The sequence below is a fragment of the Podarcis tiliguerta genome, assembly GCF_965153285.1.
Source record: "Podarcis tiliguerta genome assembly, chromosome: 1".
NCBI lineage: Eukaryota > Metazoa > Chordata > Lepidosauria > Squamata > Lacertidae > Podarcis > Podarcis tiliguerta.
Genome location: NC_139534.1, coordinates 58094067 through 58118081, shown reverse-complemented (window position 1 = coordinate 58118081; position 24015 = coordinate 58094067). Strand labels below are relative to the sequence as shown.

General features: G+C 45.2%; 1 protein-coding gene across 4 annotated transcripts in view; it reads right to left on the bottom strand.

Moving 5' to 3' along the window:
- B4GALNT4 (beta-1,4-N-acetyl-galactosaminyltransferase 4) overlaps positions 1–24015 on the bottom strand; it is a 154279-nt gene that overhangs the window by 37713 nt on the left and 92551 nt on the right. For 3 of the 4 annotated variants that reach the window (XM_083417512.1, XM_083417513.1, XM_083417514.1), the window contains exons 3-6: positions 12996–13106; positions 6120–6215; positions 3924–4014; positions 3322–3422 (exon numbers count right to left, since the gene is read on the bottom strand). In XM_083417512.1, coding sequence (XP_083273638.1) covers positions 3322–3422; positions 3924–4014; positions 6120–6215; positions 12996–13106 — 399 coding nt within the window. Of the gene's footprint in view, positions 1–3321; positions 3423–3923; positions 4015–6119; positions 6216–12995; positions 13107–24015 lie in introns of those variants that run through there. The other variant, XM_083417515.1, reaches the window with a different exon arrangement.

The window sequence follows — 24015 nt, the reverse complement described above, 5'->3', positions numbered from 1 at the left end:
TCAAATGAGAATCCCTTCCATCAGGTCACCTCTGAGTTAATTGATATAAGGAAAAACAAGCTTTGTCTCACAGTGTGGTCTGCATGACTAGACAGCTCTGTAATGGGTAGGTTAAAAGGCGTTGCCACAATCCTGCAGGGCTTGTACCTTTCTATTGCAAATGTACAAGATTCAGCACTGGCCTTTAAGCTTTCATTAAAAATGCACAAAAGGGAGTGAGCTACAGCTGTCCTGGGACCTGCAGCATTGAATTTCTTGTCTGTGCATGCTGAAGATTTAATTTTGTTTACTTTTATTTGTTAGCAGAACAATCAAATGGTGAAACAAATTTCCAATCTTTGCTTGGCAACAGCTTTACCCACCGGTGGCTTGAGAGACTCAGTGCAGACTATAGATCTATTTGGAATAGCCTGACAGTGCCAAACCTTTCAGAAATACCAAGGCAGCCTTTGAAGTATACTGGGGCGGGCAGTGGCGTAGCGTGGGGGGTGCAGGGGGTGCCGGCCGCACCGGGCACAACATCCGGGGGGGGGGGCGCTCGCACTCGCAGCTCTCTGCCCCTACCTGGCTCACTCACTCTCTCTCACTGCAGTGCTGGCTGTGCGAATCCGATCCGAGCCGCCGGATCGCCGCCCACTGTGGAGGGGAGGGTGCCAGGCGTGCGGTGCGGTGCGGTGCGGTGCGGTGAGAGAGCGAGGGACTATCTGGGGGAGGGACAGTGCAGTGGGGGGGGGGCGCAAATTACTTGCCTTGCCCCGGGTGCTGACAACCCACGCTACGCCCCTGGGGGCGGGCACTGCTAAAACGTTAGGAAAAAAAGGGAGCTGTTGTGAAACTGGTAGAATTTCAAATGGAAGGTTAGACACTCATAATCTTGAGGACACAACAAATAAAATCTTTCGGCTGGTTTGATTTCCGATACTGTGCTATTTTTAATTTTATTGCATTGGATAATTTGGATTTTTTTCTTTTCTTTGATGCATCTGTGCTGCATCATAATTTCTATGGGGGAGTGTTTCTTTTGTTGCATATGTTGTTTGACTTATATGAAGAAAAACATTTTTTGAGGGGGAAGGGGAAAGTGGCAATAGCAGTGGGGCAGTGATGAAAGTAAGGAGTCGTATGGGTGAGATGACAGATCAGGGCAGCAGGCCCATGCCTTCAAATGTGTGTGAGTGAGTGTGTGTGAGTGTGAGTGAGTGAGAGAGCGAGCGAGCGAGCGAGCGAGGGGGGGGGGGGAGAGATTTAAACTCCCAAAGGGGCACATAGGAGTGGAGGGTATTGGTTCCTTCCCTCCTCACTTCATTCTTACAGCTCATCTGACAGGATTTTCTCTTCCCTGCCCCCATGCTGATGCTGGAAATGAACTTGGCTAGGATATAAACACTAGTTGAAAAGAGGGGAAAGTGGCAGTTGTGAGAACAGCATTTAACACAGATACCTACTTTGAGACTTAATTAGCATTCCACCCCTACGCTTTAGAGCAGACATAGGTCTGCAACTGTCATGCATTAGGTAAAGGTAAAGGTACCCCTGACCGTTAGGTCCAGTTGTGGATGACTCTGGGGTTATGTGCTCATCTTGCTCTATAAGCTGAGGGAGCCAGCGTTTGTCCGCAGACAGCTTCTGGGTCATGCGGCCAGCATGACTAAGCCGCTTCTGGCAAACCAGAGCAGCGCATGGAAACGCCGTTTACCTTCCTGCTGAAGCAGTACCCATTTATCTACTTGCACTTGACGTGCTTTTGAACTGCTAGGTTGGCAGGAGCTGGGACCGAACAACGGGAGCTCATGCTGTTGCAGCGATTTGAACTGCCGACCTTCTGATCAGCAAGCCCTAGGCTCTGTGGTTTAGATCACAGCGCATTGGTTGGGCCTAAAGGCTATAAGTCATGGGGCCACCATTTTCAAGTTGTGTGTGAGAGGTCTTGGGTTCAAAACACAGACAGGCCTGTTGGAGTGGTGATATACCTTTAAAACATAATATGAAACACAATTCTTCCTGTAGTTATTAGCTATAAACCCCTAAAATGATATCCTCCAACACTTCAGTGATGAAAACAATCCTGTTTGTGATGGAGTGAAACTAGGGGCAGAGTCTGGGAAACCAGCAGAATGGACAGATTCATTACTATCAGATTCATTGCTTGCATGACACGCAGAGACATATACAATATATACAACCGCAACCACCCTAGTCAAAGGTCTAACCCCGCTAATCTGAAATCTGCACTAATTCCTTATCACCTCCTGCATGCTGTTAGCATTGAACACAAGGGCAACAGTAACACTAAGCAAGTGATGCCCTGAGGCCACAATCATACTTTGCTATCTCTGTCAAAGAAATTGATTTTGCTGAATGGCCTTAGAAATGGGACTCGCCTGAGTATCTGCATCATCTCTGTATCCATGGTCTCTATTTCTCTGCTTATATATGGCACAGGAATGCAGTTTCTCCCTGGGCACAGGAAATCCCAAGCTCCGGAGCAAAACCAGAGGGAAACGCTGACAACATGGGCGAAGAAACACTTGCTGAGTTGCTTTCAAGCATTTTTAAGACATTGCACCGGAGGGAAGACTTAAACAGAAATTTGAAATACTGCCGATCTCTCCACCTGACAATACTTTCATTAGTTCCTAGCTGCGCTCCTTAGCCTGTTTCTTCCCAACATAGCAAAGCTTTCACGGTATGAGCCAAGTTTAATGTTTTAAATCCAAACCATTTTGCCGGCTATCAAACGGCAAAGTGCATTGCTCACCCCTTATATGGCAAAAAGGGCTCCTTATTTCCATAATTTCTCCATTTGTTAACGTGGCTGTGGAACAGGCTCTCTCTGCAGCCACCGTGGAAATAAGAGCTTTACCTTCCCATTCAGAACAAAGCAGAGAAATATCTGCCACATCTGTGCACAGGCTTAACCTTGAAATCAGTGTTACTGAGCGAACCAGGTGTAAGGCTCAGGTTGTGAGCCACAGCTGCAGGAAAACATTACTATCGAAACACAACAGCATTTAGAACAGACTCATATACACGCGTATTTGTGTTTTGTGTTATAATAGGTCCAGGTTTTAATTATGCAGCCTCCAGATGTAAGAATCACAGCTGAGTTGGCTTGAGGTTTATATGGCTCCCAGTGGCAATACTACTGGCTACATTTACATTTAACTATCCCAGCAAGGAACCAGGGAGATGACGCCAGATGGCATTGCTTGTAAGAAGACAGCAAGAAGCACATCTCTCCATGGAAAGATGCTACAATGCCACTATTGGCCTTCCTATTACAATGTGATAAGCTAAGAGAAAGCGAAAAATGGATCCCACCTTGCCCACAAATGCCACCAGACGGGCATTGGCTGGAGTCTCGTCAGGACTGAGCCAAAATTCAGAGTTGTCATCTGAAGCTACAGAAAACTGGAAGTCCCCTACAAGGCAAAGAAGAAAATTTGAGCTGCAGGGTGGGCTGCAGGAGCAGGTGAGAGCAGGAGGCTTGAGCAATAAGGATTCCATGTGCTGGTGAGCTGGGCATGTTGTGGCTGAGAGAGACAAGCCTTTTCAAGTCAATGTGTCAAATGTCTACTGAATGCTGTGGTTTGGGACTCAAGAGCCCCTGGAATGATGCTTGGTCACTGATGGGTGGATGTGGGGAAGGGGGACAGAGAGATGGTAGTTTCTGAACTTCTCTAGTCTGAGATGCATTTGGAGGCGTTCTGATGGCATGAAGCCCCTTGACCTAGAAAGAAGCAACGGAGAGCGGGTCCCTCTGCAGTTTCCCATAACTCCCACTGTGAGAGATTAGGAGCAGGGGCAACAATATGCATATGGTTTTCTTTAAGGCAAAGGTATCTCTGAGTGGGAAGAAGGTGAGATCTCAGCAATGAAGCACAGCTTTGCAGACAGAGTTAAGGGTTGCTAATTCAGCTCACCATCTTTGAAGGGATGGATGTACCCAAATATACGGAGGCCGTAATTCTTCCACTTGGGTGACACAGCCAACTTTTTCACTGTTGTGCGGGTCTAAGAGCCAGAAGAAAAGAGGAAGAGAGTGTTTGAATGTAATATTGCACAACACAGGCCTTGAGCAAATGTATGCTATATTCATTTGTTCAATATTTATTATACCCTTCATCAGTTCTATTGCTCCAATTGCAGGTTGCACCTCAACACACTATCAAACCATACAATAAAAGACTTGGGGGTTTTTTAAATAAAAAAATAATTTTTATTAAAGATTTTCATGATTTACAAAAGTATGGGCATTGTCTCTCTTTCCAGGTTGTGTTTTTTTATAGATCAATTACATTTGTTGTGAGACATTAGTGTTGTATGCAGTATAAGGTTAGGGAAGAAGGGAGAGAGAGAGGAAGGTTGGGCTGGTAAAACTGATATTCTTTTACTTAGTGTATGTGTGGTGTTTTGTATCCACACCCCTTGGGTAGGTTCTCTTTCTATTCACTTATTATATTTCCTTGGTAGTGAGAGAGGTGGAGGGGGGCCTAGGGAATGGTTAGTTATCTTTAGTGGCTGCAGTGAGATTTGTTTTTCATGTGTGGAGGGGGGGGGTTGTTGGGTGAAGTTAGCCATATTGATTTGTATGCTGTCAGTGGATTCTTGTTGTTGTCTACAATAAAAGTTTAAATAACTGAAACGTCAGCTAAAATATATCAAACAGCAATACAATAACAAGCTGGTAGACCCATCACTAGTCAGCATTTACTCAGCTGCCTGCAAAAACCTGGCTCAAAAGATATAAAAATGTCTTGTGAACATGCTTACACACTGGAAAACAGAGAATAATTTATATCCGCCAAGCCTCCTCTTCAAATTCCTCCTCCCACTCAAGTGTCTTTTGGGGAGATTCATTCAGAAGTTCCATGTGTAGCATGAGCCCTTAGCAGATGGGTCATCATAGGAGTAATGCATTGCCAGTGTCTTGCATAGAAGTACCATATTTTTTGTCCCATAGGACGCTCCGTCCCATAGGATGCACCAAGTTTTTTTGGGGGGGAAATAAAGGAAACCGAACCAGGTCGAGGAACAGCGGGATGGCGGCGCTGCGCCTCCCTGCTGTCCCCCGAGCTTGTGGGGCTGGCCGATGTCTGCCCGGCGCGAGGGGCGCTCTGCTATCCGCAGCATGGGGAGCCCTGCGGGGACCTCCTGCAGGGCTGCCTAGGCTGCGGATGTGTTCCTGAAGCGCCGGGCGCTCTGCTTTCAGGGCGCCCGATGCTCCGGGAAGCAGGCTGCTATCCGTTGCCTAGACATCCCTGTGGGACCTCCCGCAGGGCTGCCTAGGCTGCGGATGTGTTCCCGAAGCACTGAGCGCTCTGCTTTCAGGGCGCCCGACGCTCCGGGAAGCAGGCTGCTATTCGCAGCCTAGACATCCCTGCGGGACGTCCCGCAGGGCTGCCTAGGCTGCGGATGTGTTCCCGAAGCGCCGGGCGCTCTGCTTTCAGGGCGCCCGACGCTCCGGGAAGCAGGCTGCTATCCGCAGCCTAGACATCCCTGCGGGACCTCCCGCAGGGCTGCCTAGGCTGCGGATGTCTTCCTAAAGCCTGGAGAGCGAGAGGGGTTGGTGAGCACCGACCCCTCTCGCTCTCCAAGTTTCAGCGAAAGCCTGCATTTGCCCCATAGGGCGCACCCAGATCTCCCCTTCACTTTGTGCGTCCTATAGGGCGAAAAATACGGTAAGTCAGCCTTTTTGATTTTGTCTGTCTTAAAGCTGGGGCAGGCACAAGGATGTGAACATGGGAATGGGATACCATAGCCCAGAGGCAGTCAATGTGGCGCCCTCCAAATCTTGCTGGGACTCTAATTCCCATCAGCCCCACCCAGCATGGCCCAATGGTCAGGGGTGATGGGAGTTGCAGTCCAGCAACAGAAGGAACACACCTCATGGGATAAACCTTACCATACCTGATACTGGCTTGCTGAAATCAGAGGAACTACACTTGTGGATTTCATTAGCACTTAGATCAAGTCAAATGCCCTAGTTACTAGTAGAATGGAAATTTACTGCAACAGTGGCTACGGATATTTACTACAGAAAGAGAGTAACAGAACCCCCCCTCCTGGAAGTTATGCTGGAACTGGCCTCTTCGTCTTGCAGAATCACTTGTACTTACATGCGGATAGAGGGGGAAATGCAGGTTCTTCCTTAGGTGCCCAACAGCTCCTCCACACCAGTCTTCAAATACATGCAGGTTTGCTTTCCCTTTGTACTGCAGAAGAACAACATTTAGGCTATACACAAGCTCTCCGAGGCAATTCTGTGTGGATGGATGTATGCCTGTGTGCGTGTACGCATGTGACAGAGAGAGAATATAAACATTACATAGTGCAACACAATCCTGAATGGTGACAGGAGCCCTGAAAGACTATCGCAGTATTGCAATACCTCCTTCTCCTGGTGGTGCCAGTTGTACACCTAAGGCCTGCTGCAGACATGGGTAGGCCAGGTGATCCTGTGGAATATGGAGGGGGCCTAGCCCCCTCCTTGAAAATTTTAGGGGGGCCCTCAGCCCACCCCCCATAGATGGCACCCCTGGGTCCAGGAGTCTTTCCAATCCTACCTGGAGATGGCAGGGATTGAATATGGGACCTCTTGCATGGGTCCTCCTGCTCTGCCACTGACTTTTGGTCCTTTCCCTGCTGACTGCTGCAGGCGCACCAGTGTTCCTCACAGCAAAGATGTATCTTCATCTTTCAACATTTGTGTACAAGTGCCTGGGAACCCTAACAGGTCCATGATGCAAACTTGTCTAAAGATGTGGAAAAATCATCCACATGGTATGCGTTTACTGAAGTGAACACCAGCGTCATAAGCGATGTGCCGGGAGCAAAAATATTTTAACCTGTCTTAAACAAGAGGAATAGGAAGAATCCACAAAGCCTTTGTGAAAATATAAATTTATCTTTGCTTCACCCCAAAATCATAAACTCTGAGCTCAAGCTACTCGAGTCTCTTCTTCCCTATTTCTAGCTCCCCACCATTTTAAAAAATATAACATGCATATAGCAAAACATAGCTATCACAAAATTAAAAGTAAAATAATGTGGGCTAACAACACTAACAAAAATGTAATCAAAAATAAAAATAAAACATTTTCAAAAGACATTCAGATACTTGTGATCTACGTGAGCAATAGAGAGGACATTTGACACATAATGAGCAACAGATCTCTATCCTTCAAGCACTGAAATGTAAGACGCAATAGAATCCTGTTATGCAGTTAATGTACTGGCTAGGTTAGCAAATTCCATTACTTTTCTGAGTCATTACTTTCCTTGGGTTTGGCTGTTGCCTTCCAATTTTTGCACAGAGCTGTCCCACTGCAGTTAACACATCCCTTTTTAACATAGCTGGAGGTGATGTATGGTGGATTCTGATACTAATTTACATCACATACCTCAGTAGCAACTTCTATTGCTATCCCACTTACCCCCACCCCACCCTCAAGAAAAACCAGAGGCAGTGTGAGCCCAAGCTCTTCAATTACAGCTACCATTTTGGGCTCAGACTAGACAGCTCAGACAACTGGATGGAGAGTCTCCTATTTGGTAGAGCAGTATATGCAGCATCCATTGAACCAGCTGTTTATTTAGGGCCAGTATGGAGATGTGGCTCAATGCAATGAAGGACATCAAGGTCTCTGCTCCCATTCAAGCATGGGGTGATGTTACCTATTACTCCTTAAACATCCTGTGTTGTGTACATACTTGTGGCATAATCAGCACAATAGAAGCCAGCTCAATAATGGTGCTTAGTCACACTGATCAATGCAGAGGACCTTAACTGAATTAAAAAGATAGGGAGGCGTTTCCTGGGTAGGCACAATTGAGATGAAATTCAGAAGGTAAAAACTCCTTTCCAGAATTACTTCTCTCCTGTTTCAAACCACTCAGGCGCTTAATTCCTCACAGTCAAGGTATCAGCCAGAATTTGGAACAATAACTGCTTCATTCAACAAACAACAGCCACACTCTGACAGTAGCCATGCCTTGTCCATATCTGTGTCAGGAATACAATGCAGTTACTAAAATTTAATTTATGGCCATGTCATATCAAATGCATCAGCTGTGGCTCTTTTAACGATGATTGCTAATTAGTCCACATCCCCTTATTATGAAAACGCTTTCCCAGATTTAGCTATATCCAGCCCACATAACTGTCCAGGGGATGATGTCCATCTCCCAATGGCCCCCACACCAAGCCTTTGTATTTAAAACAGCATGCACCACATATTGCCATATCACACTGGCTCATTTTGCATGCAATGCTAAGCCAGAACATGGCTAAGCATACATGTGTGCAGAGTGAAAACCACAGCCACTTCTCTTCAAGTTCTTTGGCTGCTTTGCTACCTGCAGCCAAGCCATGGGCAAACCCAGGCTTGTGGTCTGTCTCTACCCAACAAACCACAAGTAGTAAGCTAAGGACAAACAGTGGCTACAGCTCATGGTTTGTTTGGAGCGAGACAAACCATGAACCTAGGTCTGTACCTAATGCTAACCCAAACCATGGCTTTGCTCTGTAGCAAAGTGACTGCCGTTTTCGCTCTGTGCACCTGCACATGATGCATGCATTTATGGGAGTGCTACAAAGGGCTGTGCCATCTCAGAAGGCTCACGTGTCATGTGTGAAGGAGGCCAATATAAACATGTTGTTGTTGTTTAGTCAGGTCCGACTCTTCGTGACCCCATGGACCAGAGCACGCCAGGCACTTCTGTCTAAGCTGGTTTTAAAGCTCTTTCTTATGGCATCCTCAAAGACTCGTGAGAACCATAGCTTTGTTAGAATGTTGAGAATTCACTGTTAGAGAATATTAGCCCCACCCACCCACAGATCTATGATTCCCAGGATTTCTTGGGGGTGGAGATCTGTGGCATTTTAATTGGTTTAAGTTTGTAGTGAAGAGATGCCCCAGTTCTGGCAGGCTGCTCTTCTTTTGCCCGTATCTGTCTCTCATTATTTCTTAATTTCTTTCTCATTATTTTTTTTCAGCCCTCTGAGGCTTATTCTAGTGGTTAAGCACAATCATCTAATTAATTGACTTCATACGCTCAATATACTTATTCCCCCCCCCCCCCATTATTACTATTGGCCACCCTTTCAGCAGGGCAAAGCATAACATGGGACTGGTTCACAGAACATGGTAGTGTAATGAATATATAGAAATACACTTGCAGTGCAGCCATTTCTTAATGAAAAGGTTCTCTCTTGGATGCCAGGCTTTCTAGACTGCTCTGAGATGTTCACGGAACATTGGAAGCTGTCTTATACAGTGTCAGAACATTGGTCCATCTAGCTCAGGAGTGTTTACACCAACTGGCAGGTGATCTTCCTGGGTTTCAGACAGTTCCCAGCTCTACCTGGAGATGCTAGGAATGGAACCTAGGACCTTCTGCACGCAAAACAGTTGCTCTTCCATTGAGCTGTGGCCCTTCCTCCAAACACTTTGCTCTGCCTCTGATCAAGCAACATATTCTGTGCACATTCCATGCACATTTGCAATACTCATGTACAAAGTATAATGAAGGAATAACTGGGGAACACAAGATACAAAGAAGGGTAAAAGGCAGGTTGGGGCCTTTATTCATGAACAGGTCTACTACTGAGTAGCTGTGCCATCCTGCTGCTTGAAACTATAGGCTGGAGCCCTTACAAGTAAAGTGTAATTGGGGGCAAACTAATTTACCTATGGAAATTCAAGTTGGTACACATGTTTGTGTGCATCCAATGGAGGGGTATTATTGGGTTGTTTTTATTTTGATTATCTATTTTGTGGTTTTATATTTTGATTTTGTTCTGTGAACCGCCCTGAGACCTCTGGGTATAGGGCGATATATAAATTCAATAAATATAATAATAAATAATAAATAGTATGTCAGGGGAAGGCTAATGCTAGAAACCTTCTCTGTTTTTACAAACACAAGGAGAATTTAATACAGGAGCATTGTCGAATAAATGATCTCTTGTGTGCCTTCTGAGGTGGCTCAGTCCTTTCTACCAGTAGGACTAGACAGTCACATATGCATGTGTCATTTGATGTTTCAAGCCTGACATGAATAGCAAATGCTGAGATCAGGAATGGCTCCTTACTGTGTAGACTATGTTTCAAACCATCTAGCACAATTGTGGTGGCACAGATAAGCCACAATTTTGGTATGGGCTACTTCACAGCACCATCTGCAGGTATCGGTAACCCAGCAGCAACTGTTTAGGCATCCATTTACAGATATCCACCTGAGAGATACAGAGCAAGGTCATACTCCAGCCTCTTAAGGAGGGACCATGTGAGTCAAAACTCTTCAGTTCCTGTAACAGGCCTATAGTTCTACCATTTTAAAATTGTAGGTTTCTATCCTACCCCATAATAACCTTCCATGGCAATTCACAACAATAAAGCATACATAATCCCACAACAACTAAAACATTTAAATTTCTAACTTATGGAACAATATAATCAAGTCATCTTAAATGAGTCAGTTTCCTCAAGTATGTGCCTGGTGAAGTACAAAGGTCTTGATCAGCCTTCCCCAACCTGGTGCCCTCCGGATGTTGTTAAGACTACAACTCCCATCAGCCCAAGCCAGCACGTCCAATGGTCAAGAATGTAGTCCAACAGCATCTGGAGGGCACCTGGTTGGGGAAGCCTGTGTTGGGATTCGCAGGATACTGAGTAAGTCTGCAGGCTTCAACAGGCTGATGCAATACTCTGTAAAGTGCTGGGTCAGAGTGACTCAGCAGTAATGGGGTTAATGTGATTGGCTATCACCTGTTTTAAAAGGAAAGCCTGTTTAACAGTGGGTGTGGTTGTTGTGCTGTGGTATGGTGGTGCTGTGGTGGAGAGTATTCGTTTTCCTTAAGGAGCAGGTACTCTGTATGGACTGTTTTTGTATATACCTGTATATAACTCACATTAAAAAGACTGCACTGGAAAAACCTGGGACTCAGAGCGTTTCTGCTAAAAAAAACGCCGCAAGGATTCGCGACAGCCTGGGCTTGAACTAAAAAAAAAATCATAGCATTACTTATAGTCTGTAAATGAAGAAGTTCCAGAGGTTTGGTGTCAACTCGGAGAAAGCCCTGTTTCTTGTAGAAATCAAAGGTAACAAAGTGTTTTCTCTCTAGATGACTGTGGTGAATGTGGAACATCATACAGGATAGGGGTTTCTCGGGTATTCTAAGCCCAGTCAGTATACAGAGCTAGCTATGGCCGGAGAGCCCTTTTCCAACCTTGCTCTATACTCCTGGCAAAGAAATTCTGCGGCAACCACAAACTTTCCCTATACAGCATGGGACTGCTAACACTGGACTCCAAAAATTCTGGCATCTCATGCAGTGTCAACACCAGAGATGTACGGGGGGGGGGGGGGGCTACAGTAAACAGTTCATCATTATGAGGATAAGATGCAAACTTCTCTATAGTAACGTCTGAGCCTACAGCTTTCTGAGATGCTAACAAGGGCTCGCTCCTCTTCTAATAGCAATACTCTCTTAATCTTCCTCTCCATAATCACAACAGAGTCCTCATTCAAACAGTGATTAATGACCACCCCCGCTTCCTAGATTCAAGTCTGTGGATCAAAATCTGGCACATCTCAGCTGCTACTCCCTCTGGGCATTGTTGTGCGCTTCAAATGGAGGGCTGGATCATCAGCTGGTGCAGATGTGCCACTTTAGTGAAGTCAATGGTGCTTAACTAATCCACAGGAGCTGAAGAAAACAGAAGCTGCTGGGAAGGATATCATGAGAGGGGGAGGGATTTCCCTTCCAATGGGGCAGCTGAAGAAGGCACCATGCAGCCCCCCAACTGGTATGCATTGCACCACCAGTCTGTAGTAAAAGATCTTCCCCACAGCCATCAGGGAACCTTCTTTGGAAAGAGAGGCTAAACGTTTTAGGATTGACTACTCAATAGGTGTCATGTACATCAGGGTTGCTATTTTGCACAAAGCTACTGAGGATGCTGACCAGCCTCCCGTGAAACCTCGCAGATAATGAGACCTAACCACTTGACAAATCAACGAACAAAGCCCATTATGTGCCACAGCATGTCCCAGACTTCTTTTGCCTGGCTGCTGATGGTGCTTACTGATCTGTGGGATTTGCTCATTTGCGATGCAACTCCCAGGTCTGGCTCTGTGATCAAACTGCATCCTCCTCCCATAAGCATCACTCAGCACCTACCCTCTCGGGCATCTCAGTGCATCCCACTAACAACAGCTTCCCTGCCACAGTTCTATGGTGGCAGGCAGAATGATGGCTGAATAATGCATGAGTGCATTAAGCAGGCAGATGCCCAGGCGCAGGTGTCAGTCAATCCAGGCTGGGCTTTACCCTGAACTGACAAAAGTAAAACAGTGCTGGGAAATCAGTGTGAAATGGGCTGGACCAAACGTGATGGAGCAGGATGGAGTGAATGCACACTGGCCTCTGATCTGCCTTGGATGCCTGGTCTAATTATGTGTGTCTGTAATTTTCTCTGCATCAATATCTAAAAACTGCGTTCAGTTGTTATTAGTGTGCAGTTCAAGAAGGGTTCAAATACTGTAAGAGAGGAATTGCTGGCTGGTATCTCGAGCTTTATTATTAGGTTTCATAAAATCATATGGCACAAGTAGACCTTATGGGTCATCTACTCACATCTCCTGGCCTGAGACAGATGGCCTCTGCTTAAAGCATCCTTTGTAGGTGCACTATTTTGGAGGACAAAGTAGGAGTGAAGCGAAAGGCCACAATCCATTGTGAAACTATTCCTTGAAGCATCACTGAAATGAACTGGAACTGGGCAAGAGGGTCAGTACTGCTCTTACAGAGTTATTCATTTCACTGGGACTTAATTAAGGTTATTAATCAGAATTGTGCCCAATGATTTCACCTTTGCACACGGCTGGTAACTGCACAATTAGTATCATTTTCCAAACTTCCCCTGTGCAAACCACCCCGCCCCTCCAGATTACCTCCCTTCCTTGAAAATGTGCTTTGTTCAGCTTACCTGCTCGCTCCAGGGCAGAACATGTCTGGTTACGTTTGGCTTTGGGGGTCTTCCAGCTCTGTCAAGGCCATGTCTTTTTGAAAACCAACCATCAACCCCTTGCTCTTCAGTCTGTAAGAAGGGAGGAGGAGGAGGAGGAGGAGGAGGAGAAGCAACAACAGCAAATTCAGCACCAAGTGGGATGAATCCCATAAAGGGCCAAGGTGAGAGAACAAAACGGAAAGTACTAATGTCATTTCTATTATTAGCTATTGCCAGCGCAACATGCTCTCTGCTTGACAGGATCAATTATCTGCAGCACTAAATTGTTTGGCTTCATGGAAGTCACCTCAGCACCCGGTGTAGGAGTTCATGCATTAATGTCATACGGAAATCATCATTCTCCTCCAAAGTAGAATCTTGCAATTAATTGAAATTACCTCAGTCCACAGTGTAGGGACAGGGAAGTTGCAAACAAAGAGGAGGAGGAAAAAATCATGTTGAGCACCTTTACCATAAGAACATATAGGAAGAACCCTGTTGGCTCAGGAGAATGGCCCATCTAGTCCAGCAACCTGATCTCAGAGGTCAACCAAGCTGCCTGTTGGGAAGCACCCAAGCAGGACCTGCGTGCAATAGCACTCTGCCCACCTATAATTCCCAGCAAGTGGTATTTAAGAGGCAGGCTGCCTCTAACAGTAGAGGAGGAGCATAGCCATTGTGGCTAGTAGCCCACCCAGGTTAGTAGTACCTCATGTGCATTTGGTTAGAACCCTATCAGGACCTCCCACAGATTCTGCATCAAATGAATTTCTTGGGAGGATGAGTGAGATATAACAAATGGAATCGCACACTAGTCAAAGGATAAGTAGTATTTGCAGTTTCTTTTTTATGCCTATGACATGAAACTGACCTCACCTCCCCACTCCAAATTCAACAGCCCTGTTTAGGGAAGTTTTTAATGTTTGATGTTTTATTTTGGTTTTATTGTGGTTGGGGAAACCCAGCCAGATGTGCGGGGTATATTATTATTATTATTATTATTATTATTACTACTACTACTACTACATGGAGAGGCAAGGTATGTTTAGAGTCAACACAGAGTATTTCCATAAAATCAATGGGACTTGCTTCTGAATACACATGCAAAACCTTGTGTTTTGAATGAACATGCAAAATCTGTGATCCTAAGTTTAATTATTTGGAAGTAAATGTCTCCTTGAAACAATGGAACTGACTTCCAAATGTTTATAGTTGGGTTTTAAAGCTATTTCTTATGCAGTTCTTACATTTCCAGTGAGTAGACTATTGCTGGCTAGGATATACCCTTGATTAAAACCCCCCGGATATCTTCCGCTTTACTGAGTGCATGTAATAACACTCCCAAGTGGTGTGTTACAAGCAGGATGGTGTTAACTGACTGGCGCTGCTTCCTATCTTGCAAGACTGTCTCCACTTTCTCACCAGGACACAGCTCATACCTGATCCTATCTCACAAAGAATCTAAAATCTAGTTTCTGAACTTCAGGGACAAACAGAGCGGAGGTGCTTCAAAATGTGAAGAGATCCCAGGGTGGCTTCAGGACAAGAGCAAAGAGAATATAACACGGCAGAATGTGACTCACCGTGGAAAATGAACAATATCCATTCTGAAGACAAGAGACAACATATAGGTGCACACATGTAGCACTGATACATAAAAGACACCATTGAAAAAAAATTTAAAAAATCAGGAAAAAAGACTTGGAGAATGTATGTGGAAAGTGTGCAAGAGAAGAGGAGATATTATGGGGTGCCCTCTGACTCTTTGGGGCCTATTTGCATGAGGAGGCAGGCAGGAAATGACTCAGGCCTGCCCCAATCAGGTTGTGCCATCCAGTCCTCATTATACAGAGACGAATTACTCAGCCAATTAGGGTACTCAAAGGAGGAAACAAAAGCCTTAGCCTGTGATAAATGACTCCTTGTCAAACTCCTAGTCTGGCAGAATTAATTCTCAGCCAGCTGCAACTAGTGAAGAGTAGAGGAAGCATAAACCACCTCTGAGGCTTGAGATCAGTAGGGTATCTCTCACCTCTTCCCCAGACCCTCCCTGTGGGCAGCCCACACCAGCTTAAGAATGGAAGCACATTAATACTTATCTGTATTCCGGGCACTTTACAACTGGCTCTGACTAGCCAGCCATTCATCTCCATCCCAAACATGAGAATGGTCCCTAAATTACTAAAAAAATCTGGGTGTGGGTGTACATAGAGATGTTCGGCTTATCATGCAGTCAGAGGCTAAAGGTAGCAGGATATCCATATGAACAGAACCGCATAGCCAGCACATAGTAGTGACTATTTGATCTCACTCCAAGTCTAAATTTTGAGCTTTGTGGCTTGGGTGGTGAGCCCATGTGAAGACACAATTTCTTCTGTCCCTCCATTGAAGGGCTCCATAGAGCCTTCTCTCACTATCCCAGAAAGGTTGAGCATGTCCAAAAGTCAGCAATGTTTCCTGGTAGACCTGCAGTTATAACAATCTGCTGGCTGTTGGACCATACTTACCTGCTAAGCGTGGAATAGATCTCTGTCGAAGCCTTCCTACCTTCCTGTTAGCCTTAAGCATATATTGTAAAAGAGTGGTGATCTGTATTACTAACATGGGAAGATGGGGTGTGCAGGGCGGCGGTCTGCTGCTCACAAAGAACGTGGAAGAACTCTGAGGTGAGGAGTGCTAGCTCCAAGGTGGAAGCATACACACTGCATACAGGAGGCCATGGGTTCAATCTCTGACATTTCTAGGTAAATCTGGGAAAGACTCCTGTTTGAAACCCTGGAGAACCAGATGGACCAATGGTCTGACCTAGTGTAGGGCAGTTTTCTGCATTCCACATAAAAGCAGCTGTTTCTGAGGATGAACTGCACAAGAATGTTATTATCTTAGGATGAGCCCGAGACTGGAATGATCAAGGGCCTGCCAGAACCAAGATTCTCAGTGGCTGCCACCCAATTTATGCCAACATGTGGCACGACGTTGATCAAGCATCTTACTCCATTTTCCTCAGACCTGACATCTGAATAACAGAGACAATGCCACACTCCCCACTTTGTGAAGATGATGAGCTCACCCTGAGTCAGTTGCCATATGCTGGTGGAATAGCGGTATTGCCATGCCCTTTGCCACAAGCTCAAGGTCTCTTGATACACGACACATCCCTGCACTTATCTGGAAGCAAAATGGCTCCTATAGTCTCTGCTTCTCAGCATGGCTCTTGGCTACACGCCGTGAGCCTTCTCCCAAATATTGCTCTGTGTCCTCCCTCTCTGTCTCAAGTGTGTGATCAAACCTCTAAGAGAGAAATCTTCACACACGCAGGCAGCAGAGATTATTATAGCATCATCCAGCCAGGACAAGGAACAAAAAGCCTTTGATGGCAGCCACAGCTAATACTATTATTTCTGAGCCGACTTCCACTTAGTTCAGACATCTCTTCAGAAGCAAGCAAGGGACTGCCCGCCTCTTATGTGCAGGCCAAATACATGCTGCCTGGGAACTGATATGACAAAAGGTCTTGGGTAGGGATGGGGATTAATATGGAAATGCCCCATTTTGCAATTTCCACTTTGGCACTGAGACAGGCCGAGTTCCAGGGCAACAAAACCCTTTGCCTTTAATAAAACAGCATTCTGAATACCATCACAGGTCTGAGGACAAACATGCATGGCAGTTACGCACATGCTCCTGAATATTTATACATTTGGGGGAAATGAAAAAGGGCAGGAAGGAAAAGTGATCTGGTATGAAAGATGGGCTATGAGGAACCAGGCACCTCAAGTTGCCCCTCTCGAGTGCTGAGGCTGTGGCTGACTGTGACACAAATGCCATTCACACCCAGCTGCAGTTGGCACACTGTGGCTCATGGACCCTTGCGCAGGAGCCCACCAAGACGACATAGTCATTGGGATCCCCCAAAGTAATATAGATTTAGGTCTCAATGGCTCAAAACAATATCAGAATTCATGATTACTGAGATCTCTTGCCACAACTTCTCCCCAGAAGCTCAAAGGAAATGCTGAGGAGAATTAGTGCCTAATGTTTTTATTATACACAGACATGCCAGTCAGACACTTGAGGCTCCAGTTAGTCATAGATCTTCACTTAGCAAAGCTGAGCAGGCCCATTACTTCATAATATACACACCAAAGCCCTTCACAACCCATGCTAGTCCAACTTACCTGGGTCTATTTGCAAGGGTGGTCTGATCCATTATTCTGCCCGCGGTGAGGTGGCGCAGTTAAGTGTCCCCTCCCACACACAAACCAAGGTTATTTTGCCAAGTTATTCTGGTACCTGAGGCAAAGAATCACACAAGCACCTCTCCCAAACACACATAACACAAAAATAAAGTAATTTTTAAAAAGTTAGGTTTGCTGCTCTTTCATGCATCAGCTCAGCAATATGTGTGTGTCCAGGGCACACTCAAACCCAGAGCTGGCACTAGCTACTTGGCTCCTCCAGCATAATCCAGGACTTTCACACAACCTCAGTGGCACAAGGAGGAAAACAATGCTATTGCAGTTCCTGCCGCGCAGCTGAGATAACGTAAAAATTAGAGCAAGTTGCAGCCCACCTCGACTCCACACAAGTAGGAAGAGAATAAAAGGTGGGTGGATATACCCTGCTTAGAATTAGCAATAGCACTGCCGTCTGATTGTGACATCTGGAGATCTGCCATAATGAAGCCAACTGTGTTACAGACGTTCATTCTAGCTTTAAAAAAACAAACAGGAGAGCAGGATAGTTCGATATTTTGCTCACTTTCACCGTCTCCCCTTTTCAGCTTTGCGTTTAAAACAGATTTGCTCAGTAACCATTGGGCTCTGAAGAGTGGCTTATTGATTGGCTGGGTGATAATTGATAGCAGCTTGTAAAGGGCCCTAGTAACCCATCCCTTCCATTCAGTGCTTCCTCTGCCCACTCACACAGCAGTTGTCTAATCACATAAACATCCTTTGTGGAATTCCACTTTGTTGTGTCACTAGCAGCATCGCTGCTTTCTTTAGTGGGTGGGTATTCAAGAGATGCATCAGCCACTCTGGGCACAGGGGGCTCAGTTTTCAGAAACTTCATTCTATGGATTCTTCTGTGCCAATAGAACTCTAAGCAGTTTGTTATAAAACTTATACGTCAAGTAAATATTGATAACCCTACTTTATGAATGCGGAGAAACACAGCTTGCTCACAGAGATTCACTGCAAGGCCACACACTGAACACCTGCTATTAATAATATGTTTTACTGTGAGCCACTGGGGGTTTTTACAAACAAAAAATGGACATAGATTTCTAAAATAAAAAGGCTTCCTATTTTGCTGGTTAACTGCAAGCTGAGCAACTTGTTCGTTGCTAGAAGTTTTGGCCAACACATATTCATGTTATTTGCAGTCATGAGGACTACGATGCCACGGTATAGACAGAATGTGGTTGGTGATGACTATTAGCATGGAGTGCCCTCCCATCAGATGTCAAGGAAATAAACAACTATCTGACTTTTAGAAGACATCTGAAGGCAGCCCTGTTTAGGGAAGTTTTTAATGTTTGAAGTTTTATTCTGTTTTTAGTGTTCTGTAGGGAGCCACCCAAAGTAGCTGGGGAAACCCAGCCAGATGGGCAGGGTATAAATAATAAAATTATTGATGATGATGAAATTCAACAAGGAGAATTCAACACAACTGCAGTTGACAGGAGTTAAGGTGAAGTAAGAATGTGACATTTCCTCACGAATCCAGCAATCAGCTCTAGCGAGCCGAAGAAAAGAAGCTGTAATAGCATAATCATTTGGTAACAAAAAGATAGCAGAATGTGGTCAAAAGTGAGCTGCCTTCATTGAATGGACACAGTAAGTGCTTGCAGCCTCCTGAGCCCCACCTACCCTACAAGCTCCTTGGGCAATTCCCCCCCCAAACCTCCACTTACTAAAAGAGATTGGCACATGCAGGGCGGCAAAATGCCCTCCTGGGTCTCCCTTCTTTTTTAAAGGATTACATTAATCCAATTCTGGGTTTGTCTCTCACAATAGAGATGGATTAGTCTGCAGCTCACCTTTATGTAATAAATAAGGAAAGAGGGAAATACACACATTATTTCACTGTGCTGCTTGTGGAGTAGGCTGAAGTAATTCCTAAGCCTCTCTCTGGGAAATAATAAAAATGAAACAGTGAAAGCTTATTAACAGCCAAGATTAGTATGTGGGTCTGTGGGGCTTCTTGTGGCAAAACCAGTTCTGTTTCCTCAGAAGGGCTTAAAGAGGCAAGAGGCTTCCTTCGGTTCAGCCTCCAAGCAGTTGTAGGCCCTTTCTCCAACAGATTATAAAACTAACCAGATTTCCCCTCAGCAGAAAGGAAGCTTTGCAGGTAGCTTTTTCTCTCAGTAAAACTATTCTGTGCAAGGCTATCAACGAGGTCAGACATATGTTCCACATATGACAGAAACAGTGAAGCTTTTCTCCATTTTAGAATGATTCCGTTTAACAGACCTGTCCCAGATGCATGCTGGGAAAATAGTCAAGGGAACACACACTGTGGAGCACCTGCAAACGCAAAGCAAGCATTGCCAGTCACCAAAGAGACTGTGGCTTTCTGAGTCACTTTGAGGTAGGAGGGAAGCTCAGATACCCAAACACTGATGTGTGTACACATTCAAAAGCTGGGTGGAAGATATACCCCCTTGCCATTTGCTTCAGCAGGTAACAGCTCTTATGGCAACTGGCTCTGCTCATGTGGGTGTGATTTTGGCAGGATGAAGCTAAACAGTTGCATTTGTACAAGGATTAGCACTAGCACAACAGGGTGTCTCCCTCTCTTCTCCCCGCACCATGTGTGCCCTGTGCCATCTCCAGATCTGCTCCAGAAGCTTGGGGAAATGGTCACAGGTTTAGGGGGGCACACAAGGGGGGGAGGAGCGGAGAATGTTTGGTCATACAAGGAGAAATCCTTGCACTGATAGAACGTTCTCTTTAGTGCTATTGTGAATACAGCTCAATATCTCTCTGGCTGCTCCTACACCATACATTTAGAGCACCTTTCCCTTCCTCAACAAGTATGCAGTATGTGGTATGCAGGGCATCTGCTTTCAAACAAGGTGGGACTGGAATTAGTATGTATTTTTTAATACTTGCAGGGTAATCTTACTCAGAACAAGTGCCACTGTGCTCAGTAAGCTCTGACTCCCTAGAAAGTATGTCTAGAACTGCAGCCTTAATGTGTCAGGTTCTTTACAAATCTCATCTCATTGATAAAACTGGCTGGACAGAATTTTCTTTTTAAAATTAAACGGTGTTCTTCTTATTTAAAAATTTAAAAAACAAACAAAATTATTGCTTTTTTTAGTCTAGCATGAGCACACTACTGCCCTCTGGTGGTTAGATTCTGCCCAATTCAAATGTTTGCAGTTCATTTTTCTGCAACTAGAGCACATCTCATATGATTTTGTCAACCATCTTTCCCCATATCTAGTGCTTTCCAGAAGTTTTTGACTACAATTCCCATCAGCCCCAACTACCATGGCCATGCTGGCTATGACTGATGGGAGCTATGGTACAAAATATTACCATGTTGGGGAAGGTCTGTTTAGAATTAACTGTAGTACAAAAATCTCAAAAGGACTATATGTAAAACCCTGGTTAACTTGGTATCTATCAAAATAAGATAAAAATAGACCCGGAAGTCTGCAGAATTTAGTTTTCTGAAACATTATTGAGACAAAACTCAAAATGACATAGGTCAGGTAATTTTCATGCTAATATCAATATTTCTATTTGTTAAAGCTGTATTCTATTCTCCTGCCAAGGAACTCACAGCCAGCATACAAGAGGTTGCCAGGCAAGGCATTCTGAATCAATGCATCATTAATGTTGCAAGGAGCAGTTCTAATCCTGACTGTGTCTCTCAATTGTGAGCCGTATCCTCAGGGTGTATGTTCTAGCAAGTTTCTAGCAATAGCCTATCCTTATTCCTTACACCACAGGTGAATACCAATGAGCCCTTCCTGCTAGGAGAAATGCTTTATGACTGAAATTAGCCATGGGCCTGCCCTTGATGTTGAAACCTTTTGAACTCTCAGCAAGAAGCCACTGATGGATAAGGTCACAGGCTGGGTCCTTTGCACTGACACCTTGTCTTTGACCTCTGCTCCTCCTGAGCTTTTGGTGCCCCTGATTTCAGTGGCCTGCTGGCAGAAGAAATACAGAGGCCTAGATAGAAGGTGTCTTTGACATTATATCAAGGCAGAAGTAGGTCCAGCTTAAAAGCATGTCGTTCGATAAGCAGAAATGTTAGGAGAAGCAGAAATGGTTCTTTTGTTGAAGGCCCTGTCATTTTTGAGCAGTGTGCAGAAATAAACCCTCCAGGGGACAAAGTAGCCCCATTTTTGGATGCAAAAGTTTCTATTGATTTTTATTTCAGAGACACTCTGTACATTAGATGACTTTAGAAATGCTCTGGAGTGGAAGGAGCACAATCGTAGATTCCCACACACGGCTACCTCCAAGCAAAATAAGCTTTATGAACTCCTACGCCGGCTTTCAGCAGACACTGCCAGGATGCCATTTGTACCATTAACAGACTAATCCAGTTGTGTCAAGGAAGCCCTTATTGCCCCTGTTGTTCCAGTGGAAAGTGGGCTACAATGCTGCCATGGAGCAAATTAACAGAGAGAGAGAAAACCGTGCTGGAACCACTCATGCCTTCCCTTTAACCCACATACCAAGCTTACAGCTGCAGGTTATATCAGTTAATAAAAATAACTGACTTCTTGCCCTTGCTCACTGGGTGTGTGGGCTGTAGGACCATCAACTGTTTATGCTGGTTGCTGCAAGGGTGAGTCTTAGAGCTATGAAGAAGGCCAACTGCAGCAAATGTTTGAAAGCAACAGCAGCTCTCTCCAGTCCACCTCATAGTCTGCGGTGGGGACAGGGACTTGAGCCATTGGCCTATGGAGCGCATTTCATTATCGACCACACAGGCAAAGAACAAAGTGTGAAGCCTGGGTGAATTGTCTGGCACTTCCCAGAGGCCAGAGAAGTTCCAGGAATCAAACTATCTGTGCGTCCCTTCACTTTTCCTGCCTTATAGTATGCCTGTGAAACCCATTTGCTATTGGCACAAGAGAAAAGATCTAAAGTGTCATTCTTTAGGACAACAGGGTGGGGGTGGGGGAGTAGTGCCATCATGGATTCAGCACTGGTGTAATTCAGTATCCTGTTTCCATGAAACAAAGCAGGGGGAAGGTAGCCTTGGTGCAAAGAAGACCACCAGGAGTGTGTGTGTGTGTGTGTGTGTGTGTGTGTGTGTGTGTAAACAGGATAAGCTGCTATTGTCTTTTAAAAATGAGATGCATTGCAGGGATGTGGTTCTGCTGATGTTTGCTTGGGTTTCTCTTCTGACCGGGAATCCTTGTGAGAATAAACACACACACATACACCCCTTCAAAGTCGTGGTGGTGTGTGTGTGACTCATCAGATCTGCAAATAGGTGCCCATAGTATTTGCATAATCACTGTACAGATGTCACATGCTATGAGCTAGCTGAACCCATAAGGTATGGAAATACTAGCTGGAGAGAGAGGCAAGAGAGGAGAGAAAGAGCCTTGCACTGTTCCAAAGACAATATACTGCAGCGTCCACATAACAGATGGACAAGCTGAGAAGGTAGTAGGGGGAACTTTGGATCTCTGGCAACAAATGAGTAACAACTGTGTATTTATCACTCAGTATCTGGAAAGTTGAGGCCAGAATGGACAAGCTCTACAAGAGAAGGCTGAGCTGGGCCAAGCAAACCTGTCAATGCCAACCTGATGTCCTCCAAATGGTTGTGACTATGGCTTCACCAGTCCAGCCAGTAGTATTGTGCTAGGTAAGACTGCTGGGAATTGTAGTTCTACACCTCTGGAGGGCGCCAGGTCAGGGAAAGCTGCACTATGTTCCAAGACAGAAAACCTCAGCATCCAAGAGCAAACGGCAGCCGTTCCCCTTGCCTTTGCCCCTCCCTCTTAAACAAACAAAACTGGATTCCCACAAAACCTGAGAATTCACTTGGATCAGAGTAGCCTAGCTCTGAATAGCTTCCTCTATATATTCGGGAAGTGGGGAAAGTTCACTCTGCTTCAAGAAGCAAACCTTGAAATTTATTCCATGGGTCCAAAACAAATACAACGTCAAAGAGAGAGAGAGATGGAAACTTTTACCCTACCATTACAAAATTCTGTGGAGCATTACTTTGCAGGGGCCTTTGTGAGAAACAAATTTATAATAGCTGTGGCACGGAGACAGGGCCTGGACTGGCCATAGCTCCTTCAATAGAGTGCTCTCTTTCTCCCACCCCCAACCCCCAAATTTCTCTTGGCAGCTGTAAGAGAAGAACCTTTTGGTCTTTTCTGCTGAAGAACACAGAGGCCCTTTAATCTGCCACCGCTTCAGGCACACTAAGAAAAAAAAAGGGTGTGTGTGTGTGTGTGTGTGAAAAGTCAATTTATTCAGCTTCTTCTATCAAATCTGTGCTATCCTCCACATTTTGAGACCCAGCTGCAAACTGCGCACCAATTGGATTGTGAGAAATAGGGTTTTTGAACTGCTAGCCTGAGGTTGCTGCGTCTGGTTCCTTGGTGAGGGGTCAGGATTGGCCCTGTGGGATTGGTACCACAGAAAGCTATGCATGTGTGCAGCCATCTCCCCCTTCCCCCCAATGCTAGTGGGAGGAGCTGTTAAAATATGCCGTGTCTGAAGAGGGAAACAAGACACCCCTCCTTTCAAGAAGCACAAATGCGGCTCCCAGTGGCAAGTCCACCCTCCTCCCCACATCTTCAAACTCAGCAGCTTCTTGAGACAAACTTCGTACACAGTTAACAGCTAAGATGCCAAAGCAGCGGAAGAAATTCTTCCTTTTTAAAACAATCACAGCGCTATTATGTTGTCTCCCTAATAATGCCTTCAGAGGGCATTGTGTTCCTTTCCTCTGGGGCTTTAATTAGCTCACTTCGACAAAGTTGGCTAATTATTTCTTT